Genomic DNA, 20,253 nt, shown 5'->3' with positions numbered 1-20,253 from the left:
TCAGTGAGGACATACTGTATACAAACAAGCGCCACTGTCCTCGTTTAAATCAATAGGAAGAAGTAGCTTTGAGTCGTACGGTTTCCTCTTTAGGACCAAAGCCTTAATGCCACCAACATGTCGTATACAGCGTAACGGTACCCCCCACTCGCACATACACACACAACTCAATTGGGGCCTTTTCACTGAACAAAAGCAGTACACATCCGTTTGTGCGGGCAGAGTGGAAGAGGCTCTTTTGGTGGCTGCACCTGTCCTTTTTTATGAGGCTCTAATAAGCAGATAACGGGCTGAAAAAACCCGACGTCGTCCACTGAGGGAGATACAGACTCCACCTTCTTCTTATTTGACTGAAATTAATTAGATCCTCCTTTGAGGTCACGGCTGTGCGTTAGCCACCGTTTAGGCCTTTGAATAGGGTTCTCATTAGTGGGCTGTTAACGTATATATTTGGTGTTTAGTCCTTTCTGAGACGCAAAGAGAATTTACAGACAACAGGAAATGATTAAAATGTTATGATGATGCTGTTTTTTTAGACAATCCCAAATCCCTTTTGACCTGTCACTCATTCAGCAGCTTTTTTCTTCCCACATGAGTCTGAATGGATGCACAGACCTGCACAGTGTCCCACTTGATGTTACTGCCACCCTGTCCCACACGTGCTCACAGGTGCCTACAGTGTGTGTGTGTGTGTGTGTGTGTGTGTGTGTGTGTGTGTGTGTGTGTGTCTCGGTGAGTAGCAGTAGTGCTGCCCACGCCTGCGCACTGGTAGAGAAAGTCCTCTTTTGCTATCCATGGTGTGGTGAGTAATTCAGCCATAATCCGCCTTTCTCCTCTCCCCTCTTCTTTCCCCTCTCCTCTCCCCCTCTCCTGTGGTTCCATTCATATTCTAATCACAGCTTTCGCTTCTCCAGCTCTCAGGCACTCCATCAGAGCCCTCCCAGCCTCTGGCTTTGCACTTTTACTTCCCCCCCTTTGTGACCGTTCCCTCTTCTGAGAGGCACACCAAAAATAAGGTTGCCACAGCGAAAGAGTGAGGGAAAAACAGGTGAAAATCCACCCAAAAAATATCACATTGGTGCAGTTTTCCAATGTTTGATTGTGTGCCTGAGAACAGGATGGCTCGAATCGAAAAAAGTTATCCTACAGATCGTTAATGGTTGAAGGAGTTGAGATATTCAACAAATGTGGCAACAAGTCTCTATGGGAAGTGAAATGTGAATTAAAATTAGAAGGAAAAGCAGGAGCGGCAGTTGTGTAGGGATGTATGTTTATATGAAGCTCTGGGGTGTATAAAAACGTATTAAATGCCATAATGGAAGACGGGGAGGCCACAGTGTTAGGACTGCGTAGATCTAAGCCTCTCTTTTTTTCGTTGGGAGGGAGCTTTTCTTATTCAAAACAGCTCCACAAAAGACTTCCAGTGAGCCTTGCCACATCCCCATCTGACTTGGGGCCATTCATCAGCCTTCCAAGCCTATCAATGACATGTCCCCATCAGGGCTCCTATAAAATCAGCCCCTTTCCCATGAAACATCAGCAAACATTTTGACGGGTCTGGCTTTCCCCCCGCTGGATTTCTGGAGTCTCTACCCCCCCTTTCCTCCCTTATTCCCACCTCCCCCCTTCTTCTCCGCCAACACCACCCCTCTCTGGGCGAACCTCAGATCCTCAACATCTCCTGTGACGGGCAGTGGTCACGGAAACACAGACTGAGACAAGGGGAGAGCCGCTGAGGAGGGGGAAACGTGCACTAAGCCATTTTCTTGGAGGAGCCAGTGTCGTTGATGGGAAGAGGATGCATTGCGGGCTGCTGGAGGAGCCTGATATGGATTCCACAGGTCAGTCCTCTAATTTCGCTTTGCTTTGTCTGGATGTGTTGAGGGAATCAGCTTCTGTGCTGAAATGTTGTGTAAGCTTCTGCTGCTGCTCTTCTGGAAGTCTCAAACTTTCTATGCAATCAGGAACTGTCTGGATGCTCGGCTGATGATCTTTCTCTCCATTTTATCACTTGTTTCCTTTGAATTTTAATTTACTAAATTATTTACGATTGACTGTTTTTGGTCACGCACATTTATGAGAAGTGCTGTTATTTTATTAGCGTGTCACTTGTTGCTGAATATCTAGCAGGGATTTGCTATTAAGTCTTTCATTAGTGGCTCGGTCCAGTGGCTTCTAGTTTTTTTCAGTTAAACCAATTTTAATAATCTTGGTTCATTAACTATTTAATTAACAGTGGAGGGATAAAATCAGCAATACCCAAAGAGGTAGACTTTAAAGTTATGTGTATTTGCTCTTCGCTGGAACAATTAAGCAACACTGAACTTTATTAGTTAAGAATTAGTCATTAATATATATTTGTATTTTATCGTGTTGACATAACTACATTATTTGGTTTTCAGAAACAATAATGATTAAGGTTCATGCAGATAAAAGATTAAAATAAAAGGGATTTATTGACTTTGGAGGAAGAAATTTAAAATAGTGTTAATTCTTTAAAACACATTTGTAGTCTGGTGGTGCAGAGCAGAGTAGTTGAGCCCAGAATGTGTGTTAATAAATGAGAGAACGTCCGTTTCACTTGTTGATCAAATTTAATCCAATTATTTAGATCCCATACTTATCTGCTCCTGTGGCAAATGAAGCTTGAGATCTGAGCCTCTGAGGAGAATTACCTCCACTTCAGTGGTTTCACCTTTTTTATTACAGGCTTTTTCTTTAGGAAGCCATGAGCAAACACTGCCGGTAATGATGATTCATGTCAGAAGGCCGTCAGTGAGTCAGTAGAGTTAAATTGCAAAGGCTGTTTTATAATTGTTTAACATGCATTACGTTTGGCGATGATAATGCTGTTAATCAGTTAGCAATGTGGGATCATAATAACAAACGGTAATTAAAATAAAAAAATAGTAAGCTTGTAATAATTATGTCACTACCATGCGGAGAAAACACTTGTTCCCTGTCTGTTCAGCGTGCCGTGATGTCTTTTTATTTTCTGCTGTGCAGTGATGAGACAGTCTGACCTTTTCTAATAGCACATGATGAACATCGAGCTGTAGGTTATCCATCACTCGTGTAAACTTTAACACTTTTGAATATCTGCAACCTCCTCATGGGCTGCACCAACAGGTTGTCCTGCGAGGAGTCTGTCCTAGCAACAGCTGCTATAGTGATGGTTGTCAGCTCACATACAGAGAAAATTAGATTTGAAGAAATGCAATGTTTTTATTTTGTTAAAAGTGGTTGAGTACTGTAAGTGATGAGTAAACTTCTGAGGTAGTTTTGGCTGCTCATTTTAGGTTGCATGAAGTTGTATTCATCAGATTTAATGGAAAATATTCTATCTTTATTCTATTTCTCCCAAGTAAAAGTGCCTAGTTAGCCTCTTATTATAAATCAACAATGAATCTCAAAATGTTGCATTATTATAAACAAGAATAATAGTATTAAGTCCAATGCCCTTCTTAATTACATTTGTCAAACACAGTTTTTAAAACTAATACAACCAGAATTTTAAATGGATTACCACTCTACTTATCCGACTGTTTCTACATGAAAGCTTTGGTGATTTGCTGCAGCTCGCTCACAGAAAGCACACCAGTTGAGCTATTTCTAAGTAGAAATTAAAACAGGACAATGGCCTCTATTCCACCACACTGCCTCAGTAATGTGCATAGGCTCTTTTAAGCGTGTACTCTCGTAGTCTCCTGGGAACAATGCTGGATTCCTGCCGTCCTGGTGAAAACATTTCAAATAGAGCAATGGCTGCACCGCTGCCCATACAATTGATTGTTGTCAGCTCGCCCTGTCACATTACCAACAGTTAAAGTGTCCTGTATAGCGAGTGATTTGCACTGTTTATGTAAATACAGCTTTGAATCTATTATACTGCAGGACAAAATGAGTTCACTTCAGGAAGTGAGTTTTTTTAACAGTGTCAATTTCAACATAAATGTATACAAAGAAATTGAAAAAACGCTATAAACTGTTCATGCCAAATTAAATTAAAAGGCCTGTCTGCACATCTTTAAAAATCACATTTTTGTTTTTACTAGTTTGAAACAAACACGTTTGTTTTTCCTTGGAGAGGGATCACTCCTCCGTTGCTCTCCCTGAGGTTTCTCCCATTTCCCCCCATTAACTGTGGGGTTTCTTTGGACGTTTTTTCCTTGTCCGATGTGAGGGTCTTATGACAAAGGGTGTCATATTCTGTACAAACTGTAAAGTCCCCTGAGACAAATGCAACATTTGTGATAATGGGCTACAAAAATACACTTTGATTGATTGACAAACATAAAACAGTTTTTTTTAGTTTACTAAGAGGCGTCACGTAACAATCTGTGCAGCTCTGTGATCTGTGGTCCTTCATGTCTTTTTTTAGAGAGTTGGATTGAACGATGCCTCAACGAGAGTGAGAGCAAGCGCTACTCCAGTCACACGTCTCTGGGGAACATGTCCAATGATGAACGTAAGCAGGACGAACACTGTTACACTAAAACCACTGACTTCACTGTAGACCATCTCATAGTTATGTTAATCCTTAAATACAATAGGTGTCTTTTAATGATGACAGTTTCTAATATTGTCTCCGTTACACACACTTTCAATGTTGCCATATTTGTGATTGTAATTTTACATGAATAACTCAGTTTTTATTCCTAAAATCCTAAATGTCACTTTTGTTACAGATGAAGAAAAAGAAAACAACAGAGCCTCAAAGCCACATTCAACACCGGCTACTCTTGAATGGTAAGTTACTATAAATAAATGTGTATTTGTCCTTCAATTGTATGTAAAATGTTATGAGAAAAATTGTAAGAAACAAACAACAACAACAACAACAACAAAAACAATGTAAAACAGCTGTTATCAAATGAATTGTTTTTTTTACTGATGTAGGAAGTCTTCTTAAAAGTATTATTAAAGCTTCCATTCTCCAGATGAAATATAAAACACAAATGTTGAATATGAATTAACATTATTATTAAAGCAAAGATTTACATTATATGTCATTGAAAAACAAACACAGACGTAAGTGACGTTCTGCGTTTCCCCCCTCTGTTTGTACATGTTGAGCAAATGTATTGTTTAAAGTTACAACAGGAATGAGAATTTTGAAAAAAAAGGTCCCATAACACAGTCTATATAGTCTACATAGGAAGTTTTATCTGTCCAAACATAGAGAGATGTAACGCAAACAATCTTTATAACATGTCCTCTGCATGTATGAAATCCAAACCCCACACATGCCTCCAGTTTGTACGTGCCTGTCTGTTGCACAGCCCTATGACAAGTGACACCACTTAGTATCAAAAAGCACATGGGTATAATGAATATTTATGCTGATTTAAGCTGCACTGCAGGGGGCTGAAACCCAGCGTGAGGAACATGAGTTGGGTCAATGTACCTTTTTAAAGAGAAGCATTATAGACTTAAATGGTGCTATAATTGGCCTTTATGATAGTTTCACTCCCATTTGCTTTTGAGTGAAATTAACTACAGAAAAATTAACATTTAAAAAAGAAAAAGCTCACAATATATTTATTATTGCAACCATAATTTTTAACTGATGATTGAGATTTCATTGTTAAACCAGAAATAATATATTCGTACATAGGACGGCTTGATCGTTATTATTTTTTAAATTAGAGTAAAGTCACGAAAATTAGGTTTATATATTTAAGATCCATACAGAATAACCTTTCATGAAATAACCAGTCTTTAAAATACATCTTCTCCCAAACAAAAAAAACCCACTGAAAACGTTAACAATGTTTTAGAAGACATATAACGGCAGGAGCGGTCTCTGACAGCATTAATGTCCCACAACATAGATATTAGATTTATTAAGAACTGAGCTTTGAGGTAACAGAAGCTCAGACAGGCAGAGAAAACATTTAGATCAACATTGTAATTATTATTGATCTGAAAACAACTTGTGATACAAACAGAAAAGTTCAGACATCATTTATATTTGTTTTAAATGTAAGTAATGATGCAGGTGAGGGTTTGTTTTGGACTGCATTGAATATAGTGACTTTTTGTAGTTTGTCAACTCTCTGAAGATCCAGATCTAAAGGATTTTTACAGAATGGACATTACATTTATTAACAGGCCTGTTATACTATGAACATATTTGATAAATAAGTGAAGGAGACGATGTATACGCCCATTGTAAAATATGTCTGCCATGTTAGATTTAAAATCACTGCAGATCTATTAATTGTTTCTTTGCAGCACAGATTTTTTTTTGTCACTGCGTTATCCGCCGTTTGAATTTTGGGAAAATGTTGATGCAGGAGGAGATGAAGTTAAGAAAAACTTTAAAAACCATTAATGATAAAAAAATCCCTTTAATCGATTACCAAGTGTGCCACAAAGCAAGTGAAGTTGTAAAAGCAGGTGAAAACACCCATCAGAAATCACAGTAATGACACTGGTGTTCCTCAAAGCTCATATTTGGGTCAATTCGTCTTTGATTATTTGTCATACTGTTGTAACTTGCAAGTTGTACACAGACAATGTGATTAAATATGTTTGCAATGATCCTTATTAACGATTAGTTGAAATCCATGTCAGCATCGGTTTGTAGCAGGAAACTGTAGCACGCATTCAGAGGTTTTATTGACAGCAAAGAGGTTTTAAAACTGCATAGGGTTTTTTTTTTGCTTTTGTTAGGGAAATACTCCAAATAAAAGTTCAACCATCAAAGATCTGACTATCTGATGCCTTATCAAGAGCTTTACAGTAAAAACAAAACAATACAATTCAAACATTGAAGATAGAGCCGTTGAAATAATAAAAAATCTGGTGTTTTTCTCCCACATATAAATAACTCTTAGCAAGTAGAAACAGTCACGAAAGACTAAACCAAAACCAATCCCTGCTTCCATTTTTTTCTCTGACATGAATTTTCTCTGGCTTTTTAAACATTTACACATGAAAGTACTGCTTGTTTTTTGTGTACTGAACATCCTAATTATGATCCACAGGCTAGAAGAGAACTATGAGATAGCTGAAGGTGTGTGTATCCCCAGAAGTGCCCTCTACATGCACTACCTAGACTTCAGTGAGAAGAACGACACACAGCCTGTGAACGCAGCCAGCTTCGGAAAGGTAAGATTTAAACAGAGATTAAGTGGAGATGAAGGTCTAGCAATCATTCCCTTTGTCCATGCAGTTAAACTCATCATCATTTTAAAATCTGGATAAAGTCTGGATAACACATGAAACTACATCTGTAGTTGTTCTTGTTTTAGTATACATGTATATAAACGTATATGTGTTACACACTGTGAATTAAAAGTAATCAGAGCTAAATGACTCAGAAGTAGGAATAAATCTTTATTGGATGTTTTACGAAAGCAATAATCTCATGCATTAAATCAGCCGTGAGCATCAGTGTGACCATTTCATGCCTGGGTTGGTTTTGTGCAGCAGCTCTGGCTGCTGTTGAAGTAATATCCACTGCAGCTCAGTGTGACGCAAGCAAAGCTCTGCGGTCGCTCACTGAACACATAATCTCGAGCCAAAGGAGATGTGCTTTGGTCTGTTCCCACAACCCCAAGAAGTTCCTCAGCCTTGCTACCCCCAGCCATCCCTGGTACCCTGGACTCAGGCCCCAACCCCCAACCCGGCCCACCCCCGCCCCTCCGCAGCTCCTGTCGGAAGATATTGAAAAAGAGAAGGGGCCTGGATTAATGTGTAATTAAAGGAAATTTGGAAGGGTGAGATGTTGCGGAATGTTAGATCAGTGGCTGGAGCAGTGTGGGGTGTCCTTTAGGAAGGCTTCATTGATTCAGGACAAAAAAACGAGAGAGGGCCCGGACTGCCTCCCTGTCTGCTCATTTATCAAGCGGGGCCTGACAGAAACTTCACAGCTTGGCCTCTTTTTTCATCCCACACAATGGAGAGCTACACTGTTTGCTAAAGTTTCTGCACCAGGAGTTGGACCAAGGAGCCAATCTCTTTGGACAAAAAGAGAGGAAAGGAAGAAGGAGGGAGTGGAGAAGAGAAAGAGAGTGAGAAGGAGAGAGGACGGGTGGGTGGACAGATGAGGGGAGACTGTTGATATAGGGAAAATGTAATACCCTGGATGTCATAAATGGATGGCTCTCAAAGCTTGTATTCTCCGCTCAGACCTCCCTGTGGATACAGCTTGAGACTTTGATGTTGTTCTCCTGGCCAACTTTATCAGGACAAAAATACACTCACACATTTACATTTTTCAGAGATCGTAGATGGCTCTTTTAATCACTTGTTTCCACATTTTATATATTTTCTTTCTTTTTACTTTCATGAATGACTGTGAAAGTCTTAGTTTCAGTAGACTGATCAACGTTCTCTCTCCTACACCGAACAGATCATAAGGCAGCAGTTTCCAGCACTAACTACCCGAAGACTGGGGACAAGAGGGCAGTCAAAGTAAGTTGGTCTATTTATTTCACCAACTAAGACCGTATTATCAGACCCTCTCCCCAAAATACAGAGGACAGTTTCAATCAAACATGAACAAGCAAAATGAAATAAATAATTAACACAAACAAGTTGTTAGACTGAAGTATAACACAGGTTAACACAAACATTTCTAACCAGATTCAAAGCATTTGATGTTGGTCAAGATCTGAAGTGGTTTTCAATAAGATCATTTTGTTCTTTCAAATTATATAGAGAGAAATCAGATAGCAAGATCTAATCCTATGAAACAAGCCTTCTAACACATGTAATAGTTGGATATAAATAAATGTATTTCTTAAGGGTGTTTTATTGTTTTATATAACTTTTTTCCCCCAGTTTTCTAAAGCTGCAGTTTGAAGTGTTTGTACTTAAAAGATGTTATCCAACCGTTCACCCTCTGCTCTCCTCAGGTACCACTACTACGGCATAGCGGTGAAGGAGTCCTCTCAGTATTACGATGTGATGTACTCCAAAAAGGGAGCTGCGTGGGTGAACGAGACGGGGAAGAAAGAGGTCACAAAGCAGACAGTGGCGTATTCACCACGCTCCAAACTGGGGACACTCCTGCCAGAGTTTCCAAATGTCAAAGACCTAAATTTGCCCGCCAGCCTGCCAGAAGAGAGGGTAAACAGGAGTTTTAAAAGTCCATCCTTACAGCAACCCCCCTTCTTCCCAACTCTCCCTGCCATCTCACCATCTCTGTGCCCCCTCTGGCTCCAGCCTTTTATCTGCCCGGGACCTTCACAGGGTTTGCATTTAGAGAAGGACCTTGAGGATTTATATGCTGGCTCCTCACTAACTCTTAATCTTTGGGGGAGATAATAAGATCTAGCAATGGACAAAGGATAGGCACTAGCTGTCCGGCTTTTAAAGAGGGGCCATGATTTTAAATGGTTTGTGTTTTGCTGATCTCTAAAGCTCGTTTTATATTACTCCGCTCCGGCCTAGACCTGTAACATGTATTTATTGGTTCTCATGCTTTGTACAAGATTTATTCTCTTGTTTTTGTACTGCTCTTTTTACTTTTCCCAAACAGACTGTTACGTTTGTGATGCAATTAGATCAACCCTGCGTTGTTACCCACAGGTGTCAACCTTCATCATGATGTACAGAACGCACTGTCAGAGGATACTGGACACTGTCATTAGAGCCAACTTCGATGAGGCAAGTTACTCCTGTTTTCAAACCATTTCAACAAAAGGTTTGATTGTACGTGATTAATTCCGATCGATGTTAATGTTAAAAGAAGAACCTTTAATTCCTGTAGTACTGAATATCATGTTGTGTGTGTTATTTTCAGGTCCAAAGCTTCTTGCTGCACTTCTGGCAGGGCATGCCGCCCCACATGCTCCCTGTCCTCGGCTCCAACACCGTGGTGGACATAGTCGGTGTTTGCGACTCCATCCTCTACAAGGCCATCTCCGGGGTGCTGATGCCCACCGTCCTGCAAGCACTGCCTGATAGGTGAGCACCTGTTGTGTAACCTCCACTCTTAAACTGAGGGAATTATGTTCAATTTTGCTTTAACTAAATGTGGATAGGATGTATGGATGTCTTTTACTGCTCTGACTTAATAGCAGACATTAGCTTTGCAGTGTGAATTCAAGCTGCCGCATTAAGAGTTAAGCTATGGTTAAGAATTAGTTTGGTAATTGAAGCTGTCTGCCAAACATTAGGCTGCCTCATTTCTCTTCGTCATAATAATGCAATATACTTTGAAGAATAACTTCTTGCTATACTAGACCTTTTACTATTAAATACTGTTAAATAAGCAGCATATATTATGTGTTGTTGTGTAAAACCAAGTGTTCATTGCAGCTACATAGAATGTCTTTATCGGGTTCACTTAAAATCAGTGAAGTTAAAGGGTTTGCTCTGGTCTGATCCTTTGAGTATTATAGAAAATGAAACTGATTGAAAAATATAATTGTTAACGCTGAAAACCTCAAATCTTTAGTTTGTCATTTGACAAAACGTATTAATTGTCCAAAAGAAATTCAGCCAATAAACAACATAAATCCTGTTCTGACCAAATCAAGCATCTGCTGCTTTTCTCTGTCCCGTGAAATTAAACTAAATATCATTGTGGGAAAGATCTTGGATTTTAGCACCTCATCTTTTCTGTTTTTACTATTTAATTGATCAAATATCAACAGACTTTTTAAGAGGGAATATATGGCAATTATTCAAGTTTCTCAATGTTTTAATTATGTTTCCGTTTTCTCTCTTCCACACAGTTTGACTCAGGTTATTAGAAAATTTGCCAAACAGCTTGATGAGTGGCTCAAAATAGCACTTCACGACCTTCCTGAAAACCTGAGGAATATCAAATTTGAATGTAACTATAAATCACATCTCATCGTAATTTACTTCTTAAAAATGTTATTTTAATACGGAAAGTTTCCATGATAACAGTACTAACCATATTTGTTCTTGTTTTCAGTATCAAGGAGATTTTCCCAGATTCTAAAGCGGCAAACATCATTAAACCATCTCTGTCAGGTGCATATCTTGTTCTGAATGTTTTTTTAATAAAATCCATATGAACAAACACAGCTGATAAGGGATATGGGTATGCGCGTGGTTGGCTCATGTTGGTAATATTGTCGATGTATCTGTCCCCAGGCGTCTAGGACTGTGATAAACAGTGCCGACATCACCTTTCAAATGCTGGAGGACTGGAGGAATGTGGACTTGAACAGCATCACTAAGCAGACACTTTACACCATGGAGGACTCACAAGAGGATCACAGGATGCTTATAATCCACTGTAAGTCCACGCTTTAAACTGACTCTTAACACACCCAGCCAGAATTACACTTTACTCTGACACACAGAGGGACAATCATTCCCACGACCAGTGGAGTCAAAGCCTTAATGATGGAGACCAAAAGGTTAGACACGTTTGCTCTCCTCTGAAACACCCTGGGGAGCATCTCCAATTCACTCAGGCCTCACCCCTCTGAATCTGTCGTGATGAGGTCGGAGGTCACAGATCATGGAATTTTGAGGTTCTTTAGTTTTTAAGTGATGTAAAACACCATGTAACCTGAGGATCTCTCTCCTGTCACAGTGTATCAGGAGTTTGACCGTCTGTTGGAGGAGCAGTCTCCAATCGAGGCGTACATCGAGTGGCTGGACTCCATGGTGGACCGCTGTGTTGTCAAGGTCAGACAGCAAATACTTTTTTTCACTCATTTTGATAAAAGTTGGGGTTAAACCTGGTCTTTTAGTATCAATTTTATAAGAATTGCACAGATAAAGTTTATATAGTTTCAGTGTTTGATACTAAGAAGTGATTTAGTTAAATGTTTGCGCAGCAGAAGTCAGATAATTTTGCTCTTAGAAAGACACCTGTGGCTGAAAGACACTTGTCTCTGCGTGTCTTCCTCACACAGAGGCACTTACGCTGCAATCCTCCCAGTTAATGATGTCTTCAAGCTTCCAATTTGCGTCCATTATGTGCCAGATATGGGCTTGTAAAATCTGGTCGCCCTGGCAACGTCTTGGACTGCCCAGACAATAGTTCAATAGGAAGGCGTGTCCCCGGGGGCAAATTAAATAGTTGACTTGTTGACATGTTTTTCGTTCCTGAGGGTTAAGCCCCAATGCAGACCCAGGGGTTAATTCTACCCCGGCATCTCAACCCTGCCCCCTCTTTTCTCATGGAAATGTTCTCTAGGTGGCAGGGAAGAGGCCCGGGTGCCTGAAGAAGGTGGCCCAACAGTTCCTGCTGATGTGGTCGTGCTTTGGTACCAGAGTCATCCGGGACATGACCCTCCACAGCGCGCCCAGCTTTGGTGAGCAGCTAATGCTTTGTCATCATTCTTTAATGCAACAGGTTGCCAAAAATACACACACTCATAACATACCAAAATGATCAGTGGTGAAACATTTGTCAGACAACAACATGACTTCTTGAAGTGCCAATAAAGAGCTTCTTCTTCTGTACCAGGCTCTATAAATAAAATCCCTAAGTCCCTAAATAACAATAATAAAGTTGAATCCTGCTTGTCTTAAGGCAAGGGGTTTTTTCATGAAGCAATATGTTTGTAATTTAGATTATGCGTAACATTAGTGGACCATCTTTCCTTTATTTTTTTCTGAGCACAATTACTAAATTATACTAAATTAAAGATTGGATATCACTTATCCAGGGACGTCCCAAATGATGTAAAAAGCAGTACTGACCCAAAACCTACGCACAATTACTATTTCAAGGGTTCAGTAGCAACTCAGAAACCTTTCTTAATATTTTTTTTAGCTGTATGGTTACCAGGTCTAAAATAAGGATGGAGGAGAAAAACAAATAAAATGGCTGCTGTAATAGCTTGTTGTTCACCACTGAGGATTGTATTAAGAGAAGAGTTGTACAAATAAAATAAAATGGCCTCTCTTTCCTCTGCTTGGCCCTGTCTGTGAATATCAAAGACACAGCTGGTTGCAGTGTTTTGATAAAGCAGGTCTCTGTGCACAAACAGCTAATTAACAAAAGGCGTCCCTCCCCTCCCCCGATGTGTTTGCATGTCTTTTCCATTTTATGACCGGTCAGTGTTACACCCCGCTCCCTTGAATAGCCACAAGTTTTTATTATGCGCACGGCAGCAGCAGCAACCCGCACAATGACACAATTGTGGCACTTCCCTCACATGCCACAGTCTCATCTTCCGTGCGACCCCGGGGTCAGCTGACATATTTCTGGCACTGACTCGGTACACGGAAGCAAGTGTACGTGCTTCATTTTAATAACAGCTGCCCTCATGTCGGTCTGCAGGATGTGATGGCATTGCTCAGATGCTTTTAGAATCGCTTTAGTTGTTACAGCCGTCATCATTTATCTCCTACCCATTACAAAGATGCAAGGGATAGTTGATTAATCAATGGACGGATTCATGAAGATTTTCTCCTTTTTTCCGTTTTATTTTATGTCCTCCGTTTTGTATCTGCTTTATATCACAATATACTCAAAGACATCACCTTGGAGAATCTGCGATTCTATAAACCAACATTTAATTGATAAATAGATAAAGGAACTTCCTCTGTTACACTGCCTGTTTTTTTACACCCCATAACTTCTATAAGTCAGAGTCGTCTTCCTTCTCTGTATATAACTCGTCCTGTCTGTCTGTACGCAGGGTCCTTCCACCTGATCCATCTCATGTTTGATGATTATGTGCTTTACCTACTGGAGTCCCTGCACTGCCAGGAGAGGGCCAACGACCTCATGAGGGCCATGAAGAGCGAGGGCAGCACAGGTGAGACCGCAGAGTAGTAAAATAAGTGATCAGTGACTGATCATCACTGAAAATGTCCAAGTATGATAAGCTGTTATGTGTTCGAATCGTTCACGTGATTTTTCATTTAGAATTGTGACTACTTGCTTTGATGTGGGGAGTTTTCTCAGTTCATTTTGTCGCTTTATTTTGTTCACACAGTTCATATGCTTTGACCCCATATGTGTGTTTTGCTTGTACACATTCAGCTATGACTTACAAAGACATGTATTACGCTCAAACAAGCTGTACTAAAAACAGCTGTCAACTCTGTCAAAAAAAGATGGGGATAAAATAAAGAAAAGTTTACAGTTGAAATGTTGTTATTAAGGGGAGTAGCTGAAAGCACAAGGGGGGGATTTCAGCACCTTTTGAGTGATGACAATTTGGGGGCATGTTTGATGTGATTTGAGAGTAACTACATTTGTACTGTATTAGATTGTTTAATATTCTGTCCTCTCTTGACACCTTCAGCAGAGAGAGAGGAGGAATTCCCGGTGAAAGAAACCACCCCCACCTCCCCCTCTCCAGCATCCTACTCTCCAGCTCGGTCGGTGCATTCTGTGGGCGTTTCCTCTGCCAGCTCCCCCACCGCAGCCGTGTCCCCGGAGTACAGCGGGGTCCCCACCACCACAGGTGAGACCATCCTCACAGTCACACGCAGACATGCTCTCACCGCACATAGCTTCTTGGAGCCAACACATTTTCTTTGTGTCCGTATATGTGTCTACCAGGCGCTGTTCAGTCATATACCTGGTCCCTTACATACACAGTGACAACAGCCGGCGGCTCCGCTCCTGAGGCCGGACAGCAGCTGTCCTGCATGAGGAACAGCGCTCCAGTCCCTCCTCCATCCTCCACCCACCGCCTGCCTGTGTACAGAGAGGAGCATGGGTAATTATTGTGATTTAAATATTAAAATCATTTTTTGATGTTGGAGAATTTTTTTTGATGGGTTTTGTCTTTCTTACCTCATTCTAGGTATACTGGTAGCTACAACTATGGCAGCTACGCCAACCAGCACCCTCACTCCATCCAGAGCCAGTATCCCAGTCTGGCCCATGAGCCGGCAATCCCACCCCCCCTCCACTACTCCGCCTACCACCGCTCTTCTGCACAGGTCAGGCCCAGGCACCTTCATTAAAAGTCCTTTTTCTGGAATTGTACATGATTAATTTAAGTATTATCACCAAAATTGACTCAAACATTCAAAAGTAAAAGAATTAATAGATTATATATTCTAAAGAAAAGGCTGGCATTCAGTAGTTTATACAATACAATATAGGACTAAAGAGTAAAAACAAAGCAGTAGGATAAAAACAAGACAGTCAGAAAACCGCCAATATTAGTATGTGTCAATATTTTTAAGAACTAATTACATAGATAACGTAAATTAAAAATGAAACCACAGTTTATAACCGGATACAAATGCAGATTGTGCTCAGGCTAAAATAATCAATAACTGACCAACAGTTCAGCATTCTACGTGTGTCTAAATATTAAACCAGGCATAGTAACTGTAGTTGTCAGGTAAATGTGGTAGAGAAAACGTTCAATATTTATCTCTGAAATGTTATGTAGTAGGAGAACAAAGTTGCATTAAACAGGATTACTCAAATTAAATAGGTGTAATCTGAATTTTTACTAGTGTTTTTTTAAACTGGCGAGATTAGCACCCAGTCCTAATTGCAGATAAGGATGATGTCCATGGAAAGAGATGAAAAAGAGTGTGACATTAGGCAATGACAAAAAGGAGAAGTTTCTGTTTGCATTAATATCTGTGAACATGAGCCTGTGTGTCTACTAAGTGTTACTTATGGATAAACGGAATAAGTCTACAGATCAGAGCAGTGTGCAACTGTTCTATGTTTCTTAATTACATTTTGATAAGTTAAAATTGGAAGAAGAAGATGTGCAAATGTGCACAGAAAGATGCTATACAAAGTGTACTCAAATATGTCAATATTAGACAATTTGTGGGGAGGCTTTGCTTTGAAGTGAAGACTGAAGATTTAAACAGGAGGAGATGAGATGAGATTAAGACGCTGATTTACAGCTTGTGTAGCGCCTGGTGTGAGTTTACTCTTTTGATGTTAATTTCCCGTCGAGGGCCCTCCAGCGTCCGCTGCCTTTATAGTGGGAGGAGATCAGCTGGGCCTCAGCAGTCGCAGTGTTTCTAAAACGTCCAGAAACAGCCGCTCTACACAGCGGAAGCAGACAGTGAAAGGTGGCTCGGCCGGGGCCAAGAGGGGCCCTGCTCTGTTACTCCTCTTTCCAGTTCTCAATAGTCTCTTCATCTATTTGAGCCAGTAGCCACAGAGCAGAGCAAAGGGGCGTTTATTAAAATATTGTTATTCAATGGTCTCTTTTCTGCTTGTGAACAAGAGGCAGCTGAGCCGTCTGTTCTGCTCTCTGACCTGCACTGACTGTCTTTTTCCATGCCATGATCCCTCATAATGGAATCAACTGTCGTGTTTATATTTAGTGAGAAAAGGAAAAGGGTCCTACTTCCACTTTTTTTTTAAGCCTGTCTGAGCTTAAATCGGGCACAATGCCTGTGCTTTGTCCGAGCGAGAGGTTTGGTATGGAACTGAGATGAACACAAAACCTTGTCGGATCCCCATCTGTCCAAAATATTTGTGTCATCTGGCAGATTTAGGCAGCGCTGTTTGGGATCAGTCACCAAAGGCAACACAAATAACACCGGAAAACCACTATTTCAGCTGAGCTGGTGTCTAATTTTCTTAAATGGCTTAATGGTACAACTTGTGAAGCAATTTCCCCTGACAGGAAATTACCATCAGCAGGGTCAGTTCACACCCAACGCTACAGAGCGAACAAAGCATCGTATATGACATTAGCTGGAATAAAGCTACCTTTGAGGACACTGAGTTCGTTTTTTTGTTTCAGCAAGTCTTAGTGGGTTTATAACTACATTTCTAAAGTTACACATGTGTGTTTTAAAGGCTGATGTTGAAGTTTGACCACTTTTGTCCCAATTAGTAAGTTAAGGATCCAGAATTTGTACACGTGGTTATTCCTGGCAGCATTTTGACATTCATTAAAAGAATAGTTGATGTTTTGGAAAAGGCACTTGTTTTTTTTGCCAACTGTTGATTGAATGAAGATTGATACCAATCTCGTATCTGTTTAGGGCTACATCCACCAGCTGATTGTCTTAGCTTAGCATAAAGACTGGCTTTTTAAACTTGCATTGGAGACAGGTGGAAACAGCCAGAGCTTAATTTGAAGGGTACAAAGTTTGCTTAACTAGCGCTTCTTAAGTTCATTAACTAATATCATATATCTGATCAGTTGTTGTTCAAATTGTCTGCCAAATCTGAGTGTCTTGATTAATTGATTATTAAAATCACTGAAAATTAGTCTGACAATATTCTAATATCAGATTACTGATCCTTTTGAGTCACTTTCCAAGCTCAACATTTACTGCGTTTCTTCTTCTTAAGATAGTTAACTGACTGAATTTGGATTTTATACAGACTCAAGACAACATTCATTGGCACGGAAAATAATCTGCTATTGAGCCTTCTTCTGTGTACTGCATGTGCTAGGCTTCTCCCGATACTTAATGTCACTGCATCAGCATAACTTCTCTCCTCTTATCCTTCCCCTCCACAGTACCAGCTCAACGGCCAGATGTCTCAGCCTTGCTTGATGGGCAGCACTCCTCGGTTGCACCCTGCACCTGTCGCCCCCCGGTGGCCAGATGTGTCGCCAGCTAACAGCTGTTACACCAGCCCACCTATGCATTCGTCTCGCTATGCCACCTCTGGGGACATGTACTCTCCCCTGGGCCCACGCAGGAACTCAGAGTACGAACACTCGCAGCATTTCCCTGGCTTTGCCTACATAAACGGAGAGGCAACCACAGGCTGGGCGAAATAGACTCAATCACTGCTGTGGACAGCCGTGTGCAAGCTCTTGGCCTTCCAATCTGGTGGATGCAAAGACTCTGAACAGTTCCGATCAAGTACATTATAATAGGAGGACTAGGGAGTGAAGAGTACCAATGCAAGGTATTAGGAATCATGGTATTGACGAACTGACAATTTGAAATGACTGATGATTGTGGTGTGACTTGTGCGGAGGTTTCATGAAATTTCTTCAACAATTTTGCTCACTGCTGGAGGAAAAGAAACATATATGTTGAACCTGCAGCAAAATCATTTCACATGTGCAATGCTGCTGCCAAGCTGTGCCTTTTGTTTTAAGGAATGTACACCTCTGTTTCCCTCATCATCAACAAAATATCCCTCCTACACTCGGTCAGTGTGTCAATGACTGACGGATCATTGTGCTGTAAGCTGTCACTGACATATGCTCAGTAAAAGCGCTGCCTCCTCCCGTTTCTCAGCACTGTGCAGCATCCTGTCGTGGGCTCGCTGCAGCAAGTTGGTTTGCTGCAGGATGTGGATGATCTGCACTGCCTTAACGTTACCAGTTTATACAGTGGCACAAATCCAAACATAAAACATCATAGGATGGATATAAACTCCTTGATCAATGTGTTAAGGTGTCTCCATCTTGGATAGTTTTTTTAATGATTGAATGCTGTGACTCAAAAACAACTGTGTGAGTGTATTCTGTCGCAAGCTTTTTTGCTGTTTTCCTGTGACAATATAAATATATATATATATATAGTATGTATTTTCTGTAACTTTGTAACATGGTGTATCTTTTATTTTCTATGTTACAATTGGTACTTTGTTCTCTGTTTTGTATGGTTAGTGAAAGACGCACTAACCTAGGTTTGTGTGTTTTATGATGCACTCAAAGCTACTGAGGACCTATTACCCTATGGGTATTTATAAAAAGGGAAATTATCAAAGTGTACAGTAACATAAAGTCTAGTCACTTTTCTGTAAATAAAAGCACTGGAAACTGTCTGTGGTGACAATTTAAAATCTTTGTCAAATGTGTCTTTGTCAAAACTTTTTCTTGACTCTTTTTTTAATCATGCACGAAAAGGTCCAAATGTTTACAAAATGAAATTAAAGACAATATCGTATCGTTTAAATAACCAAAACGAACATCAGCACTGGAGTTAAGTCTTTGTTCTTTGATTTAGTAAGTCCTGTTCTTTTAATGCTTGACTATAAGAAAGCTTTAAAAGTATTTTATTGCTTTGTTATTTAAGATTTCACAAATGTACTGAGTATGACGACTTCATATCTAATTATGAAAATGTCTTTTTCACAATGCATCTCTCCACTCTTGCCTTCCATCAAATTTCCAGTTCACACTTTGTTGTTTGAGAAGGAAAATCATTTTCTGAAGTCGTCTGAGCTGATTGTTACTTCTCTCCTCATGCAGTGACAACACGGTGGGGGGTGGGCCTGTAGAACAAGGGCCACACTGCAGAAAGAATTACATTTCTATAGAGAGAATGTCCTGCTGTGCTGGGGTCATTGCACCTCAGTCCCGTAACCTTTGACCTTTGACACTAGCCGAAATTTGTATTTATTGGTACATAGATCCTCTGTGTTTATGGCTTTCCAAAATCCTGCAGGATTCACAACCCAGCAGAGAGACATGTGATGGAAACTTCTGGAGCAATGGAGACAAAACTCAGAGAGACACAGGGGAGCTGGAACTTTGATGGCAAACACTGAAGTTTTATTATGAAGTTAACGGCCGGACAATTGACAAGACATTTGCTGCAGCCACGAGTTGACAGAGCGGTTGCCCGACCAATTCTGAAGATCTCAACTACAATACGAGGTTTTAACTAGTTCCGAATGGACAATCAACATTCTTCAGTCGCAAGACTAAACAAATATGGATCATAAATCTAACTAAACCTGTCGCACATTGGAAAAGAATGTACGTCAGGGAACCTACGTTCAAGATAAGAAGGGCTTCTAGATGTCCCTAAACAATAAACTATCTCAGGTCAGCTTGTGCTCGGTCAGAAACTGTCATCAACGAAGCGCCCAAGCCTGTCCTGCATGACCAGTAGCTCTCATCTTTTTATGTGCTTCAAAATGTATCTATAAGTCATATATTCAAGCATATTTCTTTTCAAGAAAATATGGAAAAAGTAAGACTACAGAAAAGTATTATTTCAACATTCACACCTGGTTAGTGGTTGAACTCACGTATCTATATCGTTAAAATGTATGATGGTGTCAGTGGATTCATAAAGACACGTAAATTCAAAAACTGGGATTAAGTCAAATACCTAATAAATTATTCCTGTTCCTGGTCTTAATAGAAACTATGGTAAATATTTTAAGAAGGAAAACAGACATTTCTACATTCACAGTTATTGGTAATGTAGATTCTACAATCCATGTCTTGAAGGAAATTGAAAAGAGTACAGACATTTATACTTATTCATTAATTCTCCTTTCCTTTTATGTATCTTGTGTTTTCTGCAACAACAAAAAACTAAACGCAAGTAACTTTTACAGCTTTGCTCACACATAGCCAACTTGTTCTGCCTACAACTAGAGGCGGAATGAAATTAATTACTTTTACACAAATTATGTGTTTTTGTACA

At 40.2% G+C, this 20,253-nt stretch overlaps 1 protein-coding gene across 2 annotated transcripts; it reads left to right on the top strand.

Annotated features, from left to right (window-relative positions):
- Nucleotides 1–995: 995 nt before the first annotated feature.
- rfx4 (regulatory factor X, 4) lies at nucleotides 996–18,632 on the top strand. 2 transcript variants are annotated; one of them, XM_063899285.1, is made up of 18 exons: nucleotides 996–1,841; nucleotides 4,382–4,468; nucleotides 4,689–4,749; nucleotides 6,993–7,116; nucleotides 8,363–8,424; nucleotides 8,868–9,081; nucleotides 9,544–9,621; nucleotides 9,758–9,921; nucleotides 10,695–10,795; nucleotides 10,901–10,959; nucleotides 11,083–11,227; nucleotides 11,531–11,625; nucleotides 12,140–12,257; nucleotides 13,593–13,712; nucleotides 14,205–14,366; nucleotides 14,504–14,624; nucleotides 14,712–14,850; nucleotides 17,370–18,632. In XM_063899285.1, exons 1-18 carry the CDS (start codon nucleotides 1,799–1,801, stop codon nucleotides 17,634–17,636), a joined length of 2,160 nt encoding a protein of 719 aa, XP_063755355.1. In that variant the 5' UTR covers nucleotides 996–1,798; the 3' UTR covers nucleotides 17,637–18,632. The 2 variants fall into 2 exon arrangements, with proteins under 2 accessions (XP_063755355.1, XP_063755346.1); XM_063899276.1 differs by having other exon boundaries at nucleotides 14,465–14,624.
- The last annotated feature ends 1,621 nt before the right edge of the window (nucleotides 18,633–20,253 follow it).

Source organism: Eleginops maclovinus, chromosome 2 (genome assembly GCF_036324505.1).
Source record: "Eleginops maclovinus isolate JMC-PN-2008 ecotype Puerto Natales chromosome 2, JC_Emac_rtc_rv5, whole genome shotgun sequence".
Taxonomy (NCBI): domain Eukaryota; kingdom Metazoa; phylum Chordata; class Actinopteri; order Perciformes; family Eleginopidae; genus Eleginops; species Eleginops maclovinus.
Note: the sequence above shows the minus strand (reverse complement) of the source record. Positions and strands in the feature narration are given on the sequence as shown.

What these genes read in the sequence shown, in the direction of transcription:
- rfx4 (XM_063899276.1), top strand. Translation starts at nt 1,799, where the DNA reads ATGCATTGCGGGCTGCTGGAGGAGCCTGATATGGATTCCACAG. An exon ending in GGGACAAGAGGGCAGTCAAA is followed by an intron (nt 8,425 to 8,867) that starts GTAAGTTGGTCT and finishes TGCTCTCCTCAG; the next exon opens with GTACCACTACTACGGCATAG. An exon ending in CAGGATGCTTATAATCCACT is followed by an intron (nt 11,228 to 11,530) that starts GTAAGTCCACGC and finishes CTCCTGTCACAG; the next exon opens with TGTATCAGGAGTTTGACCGT.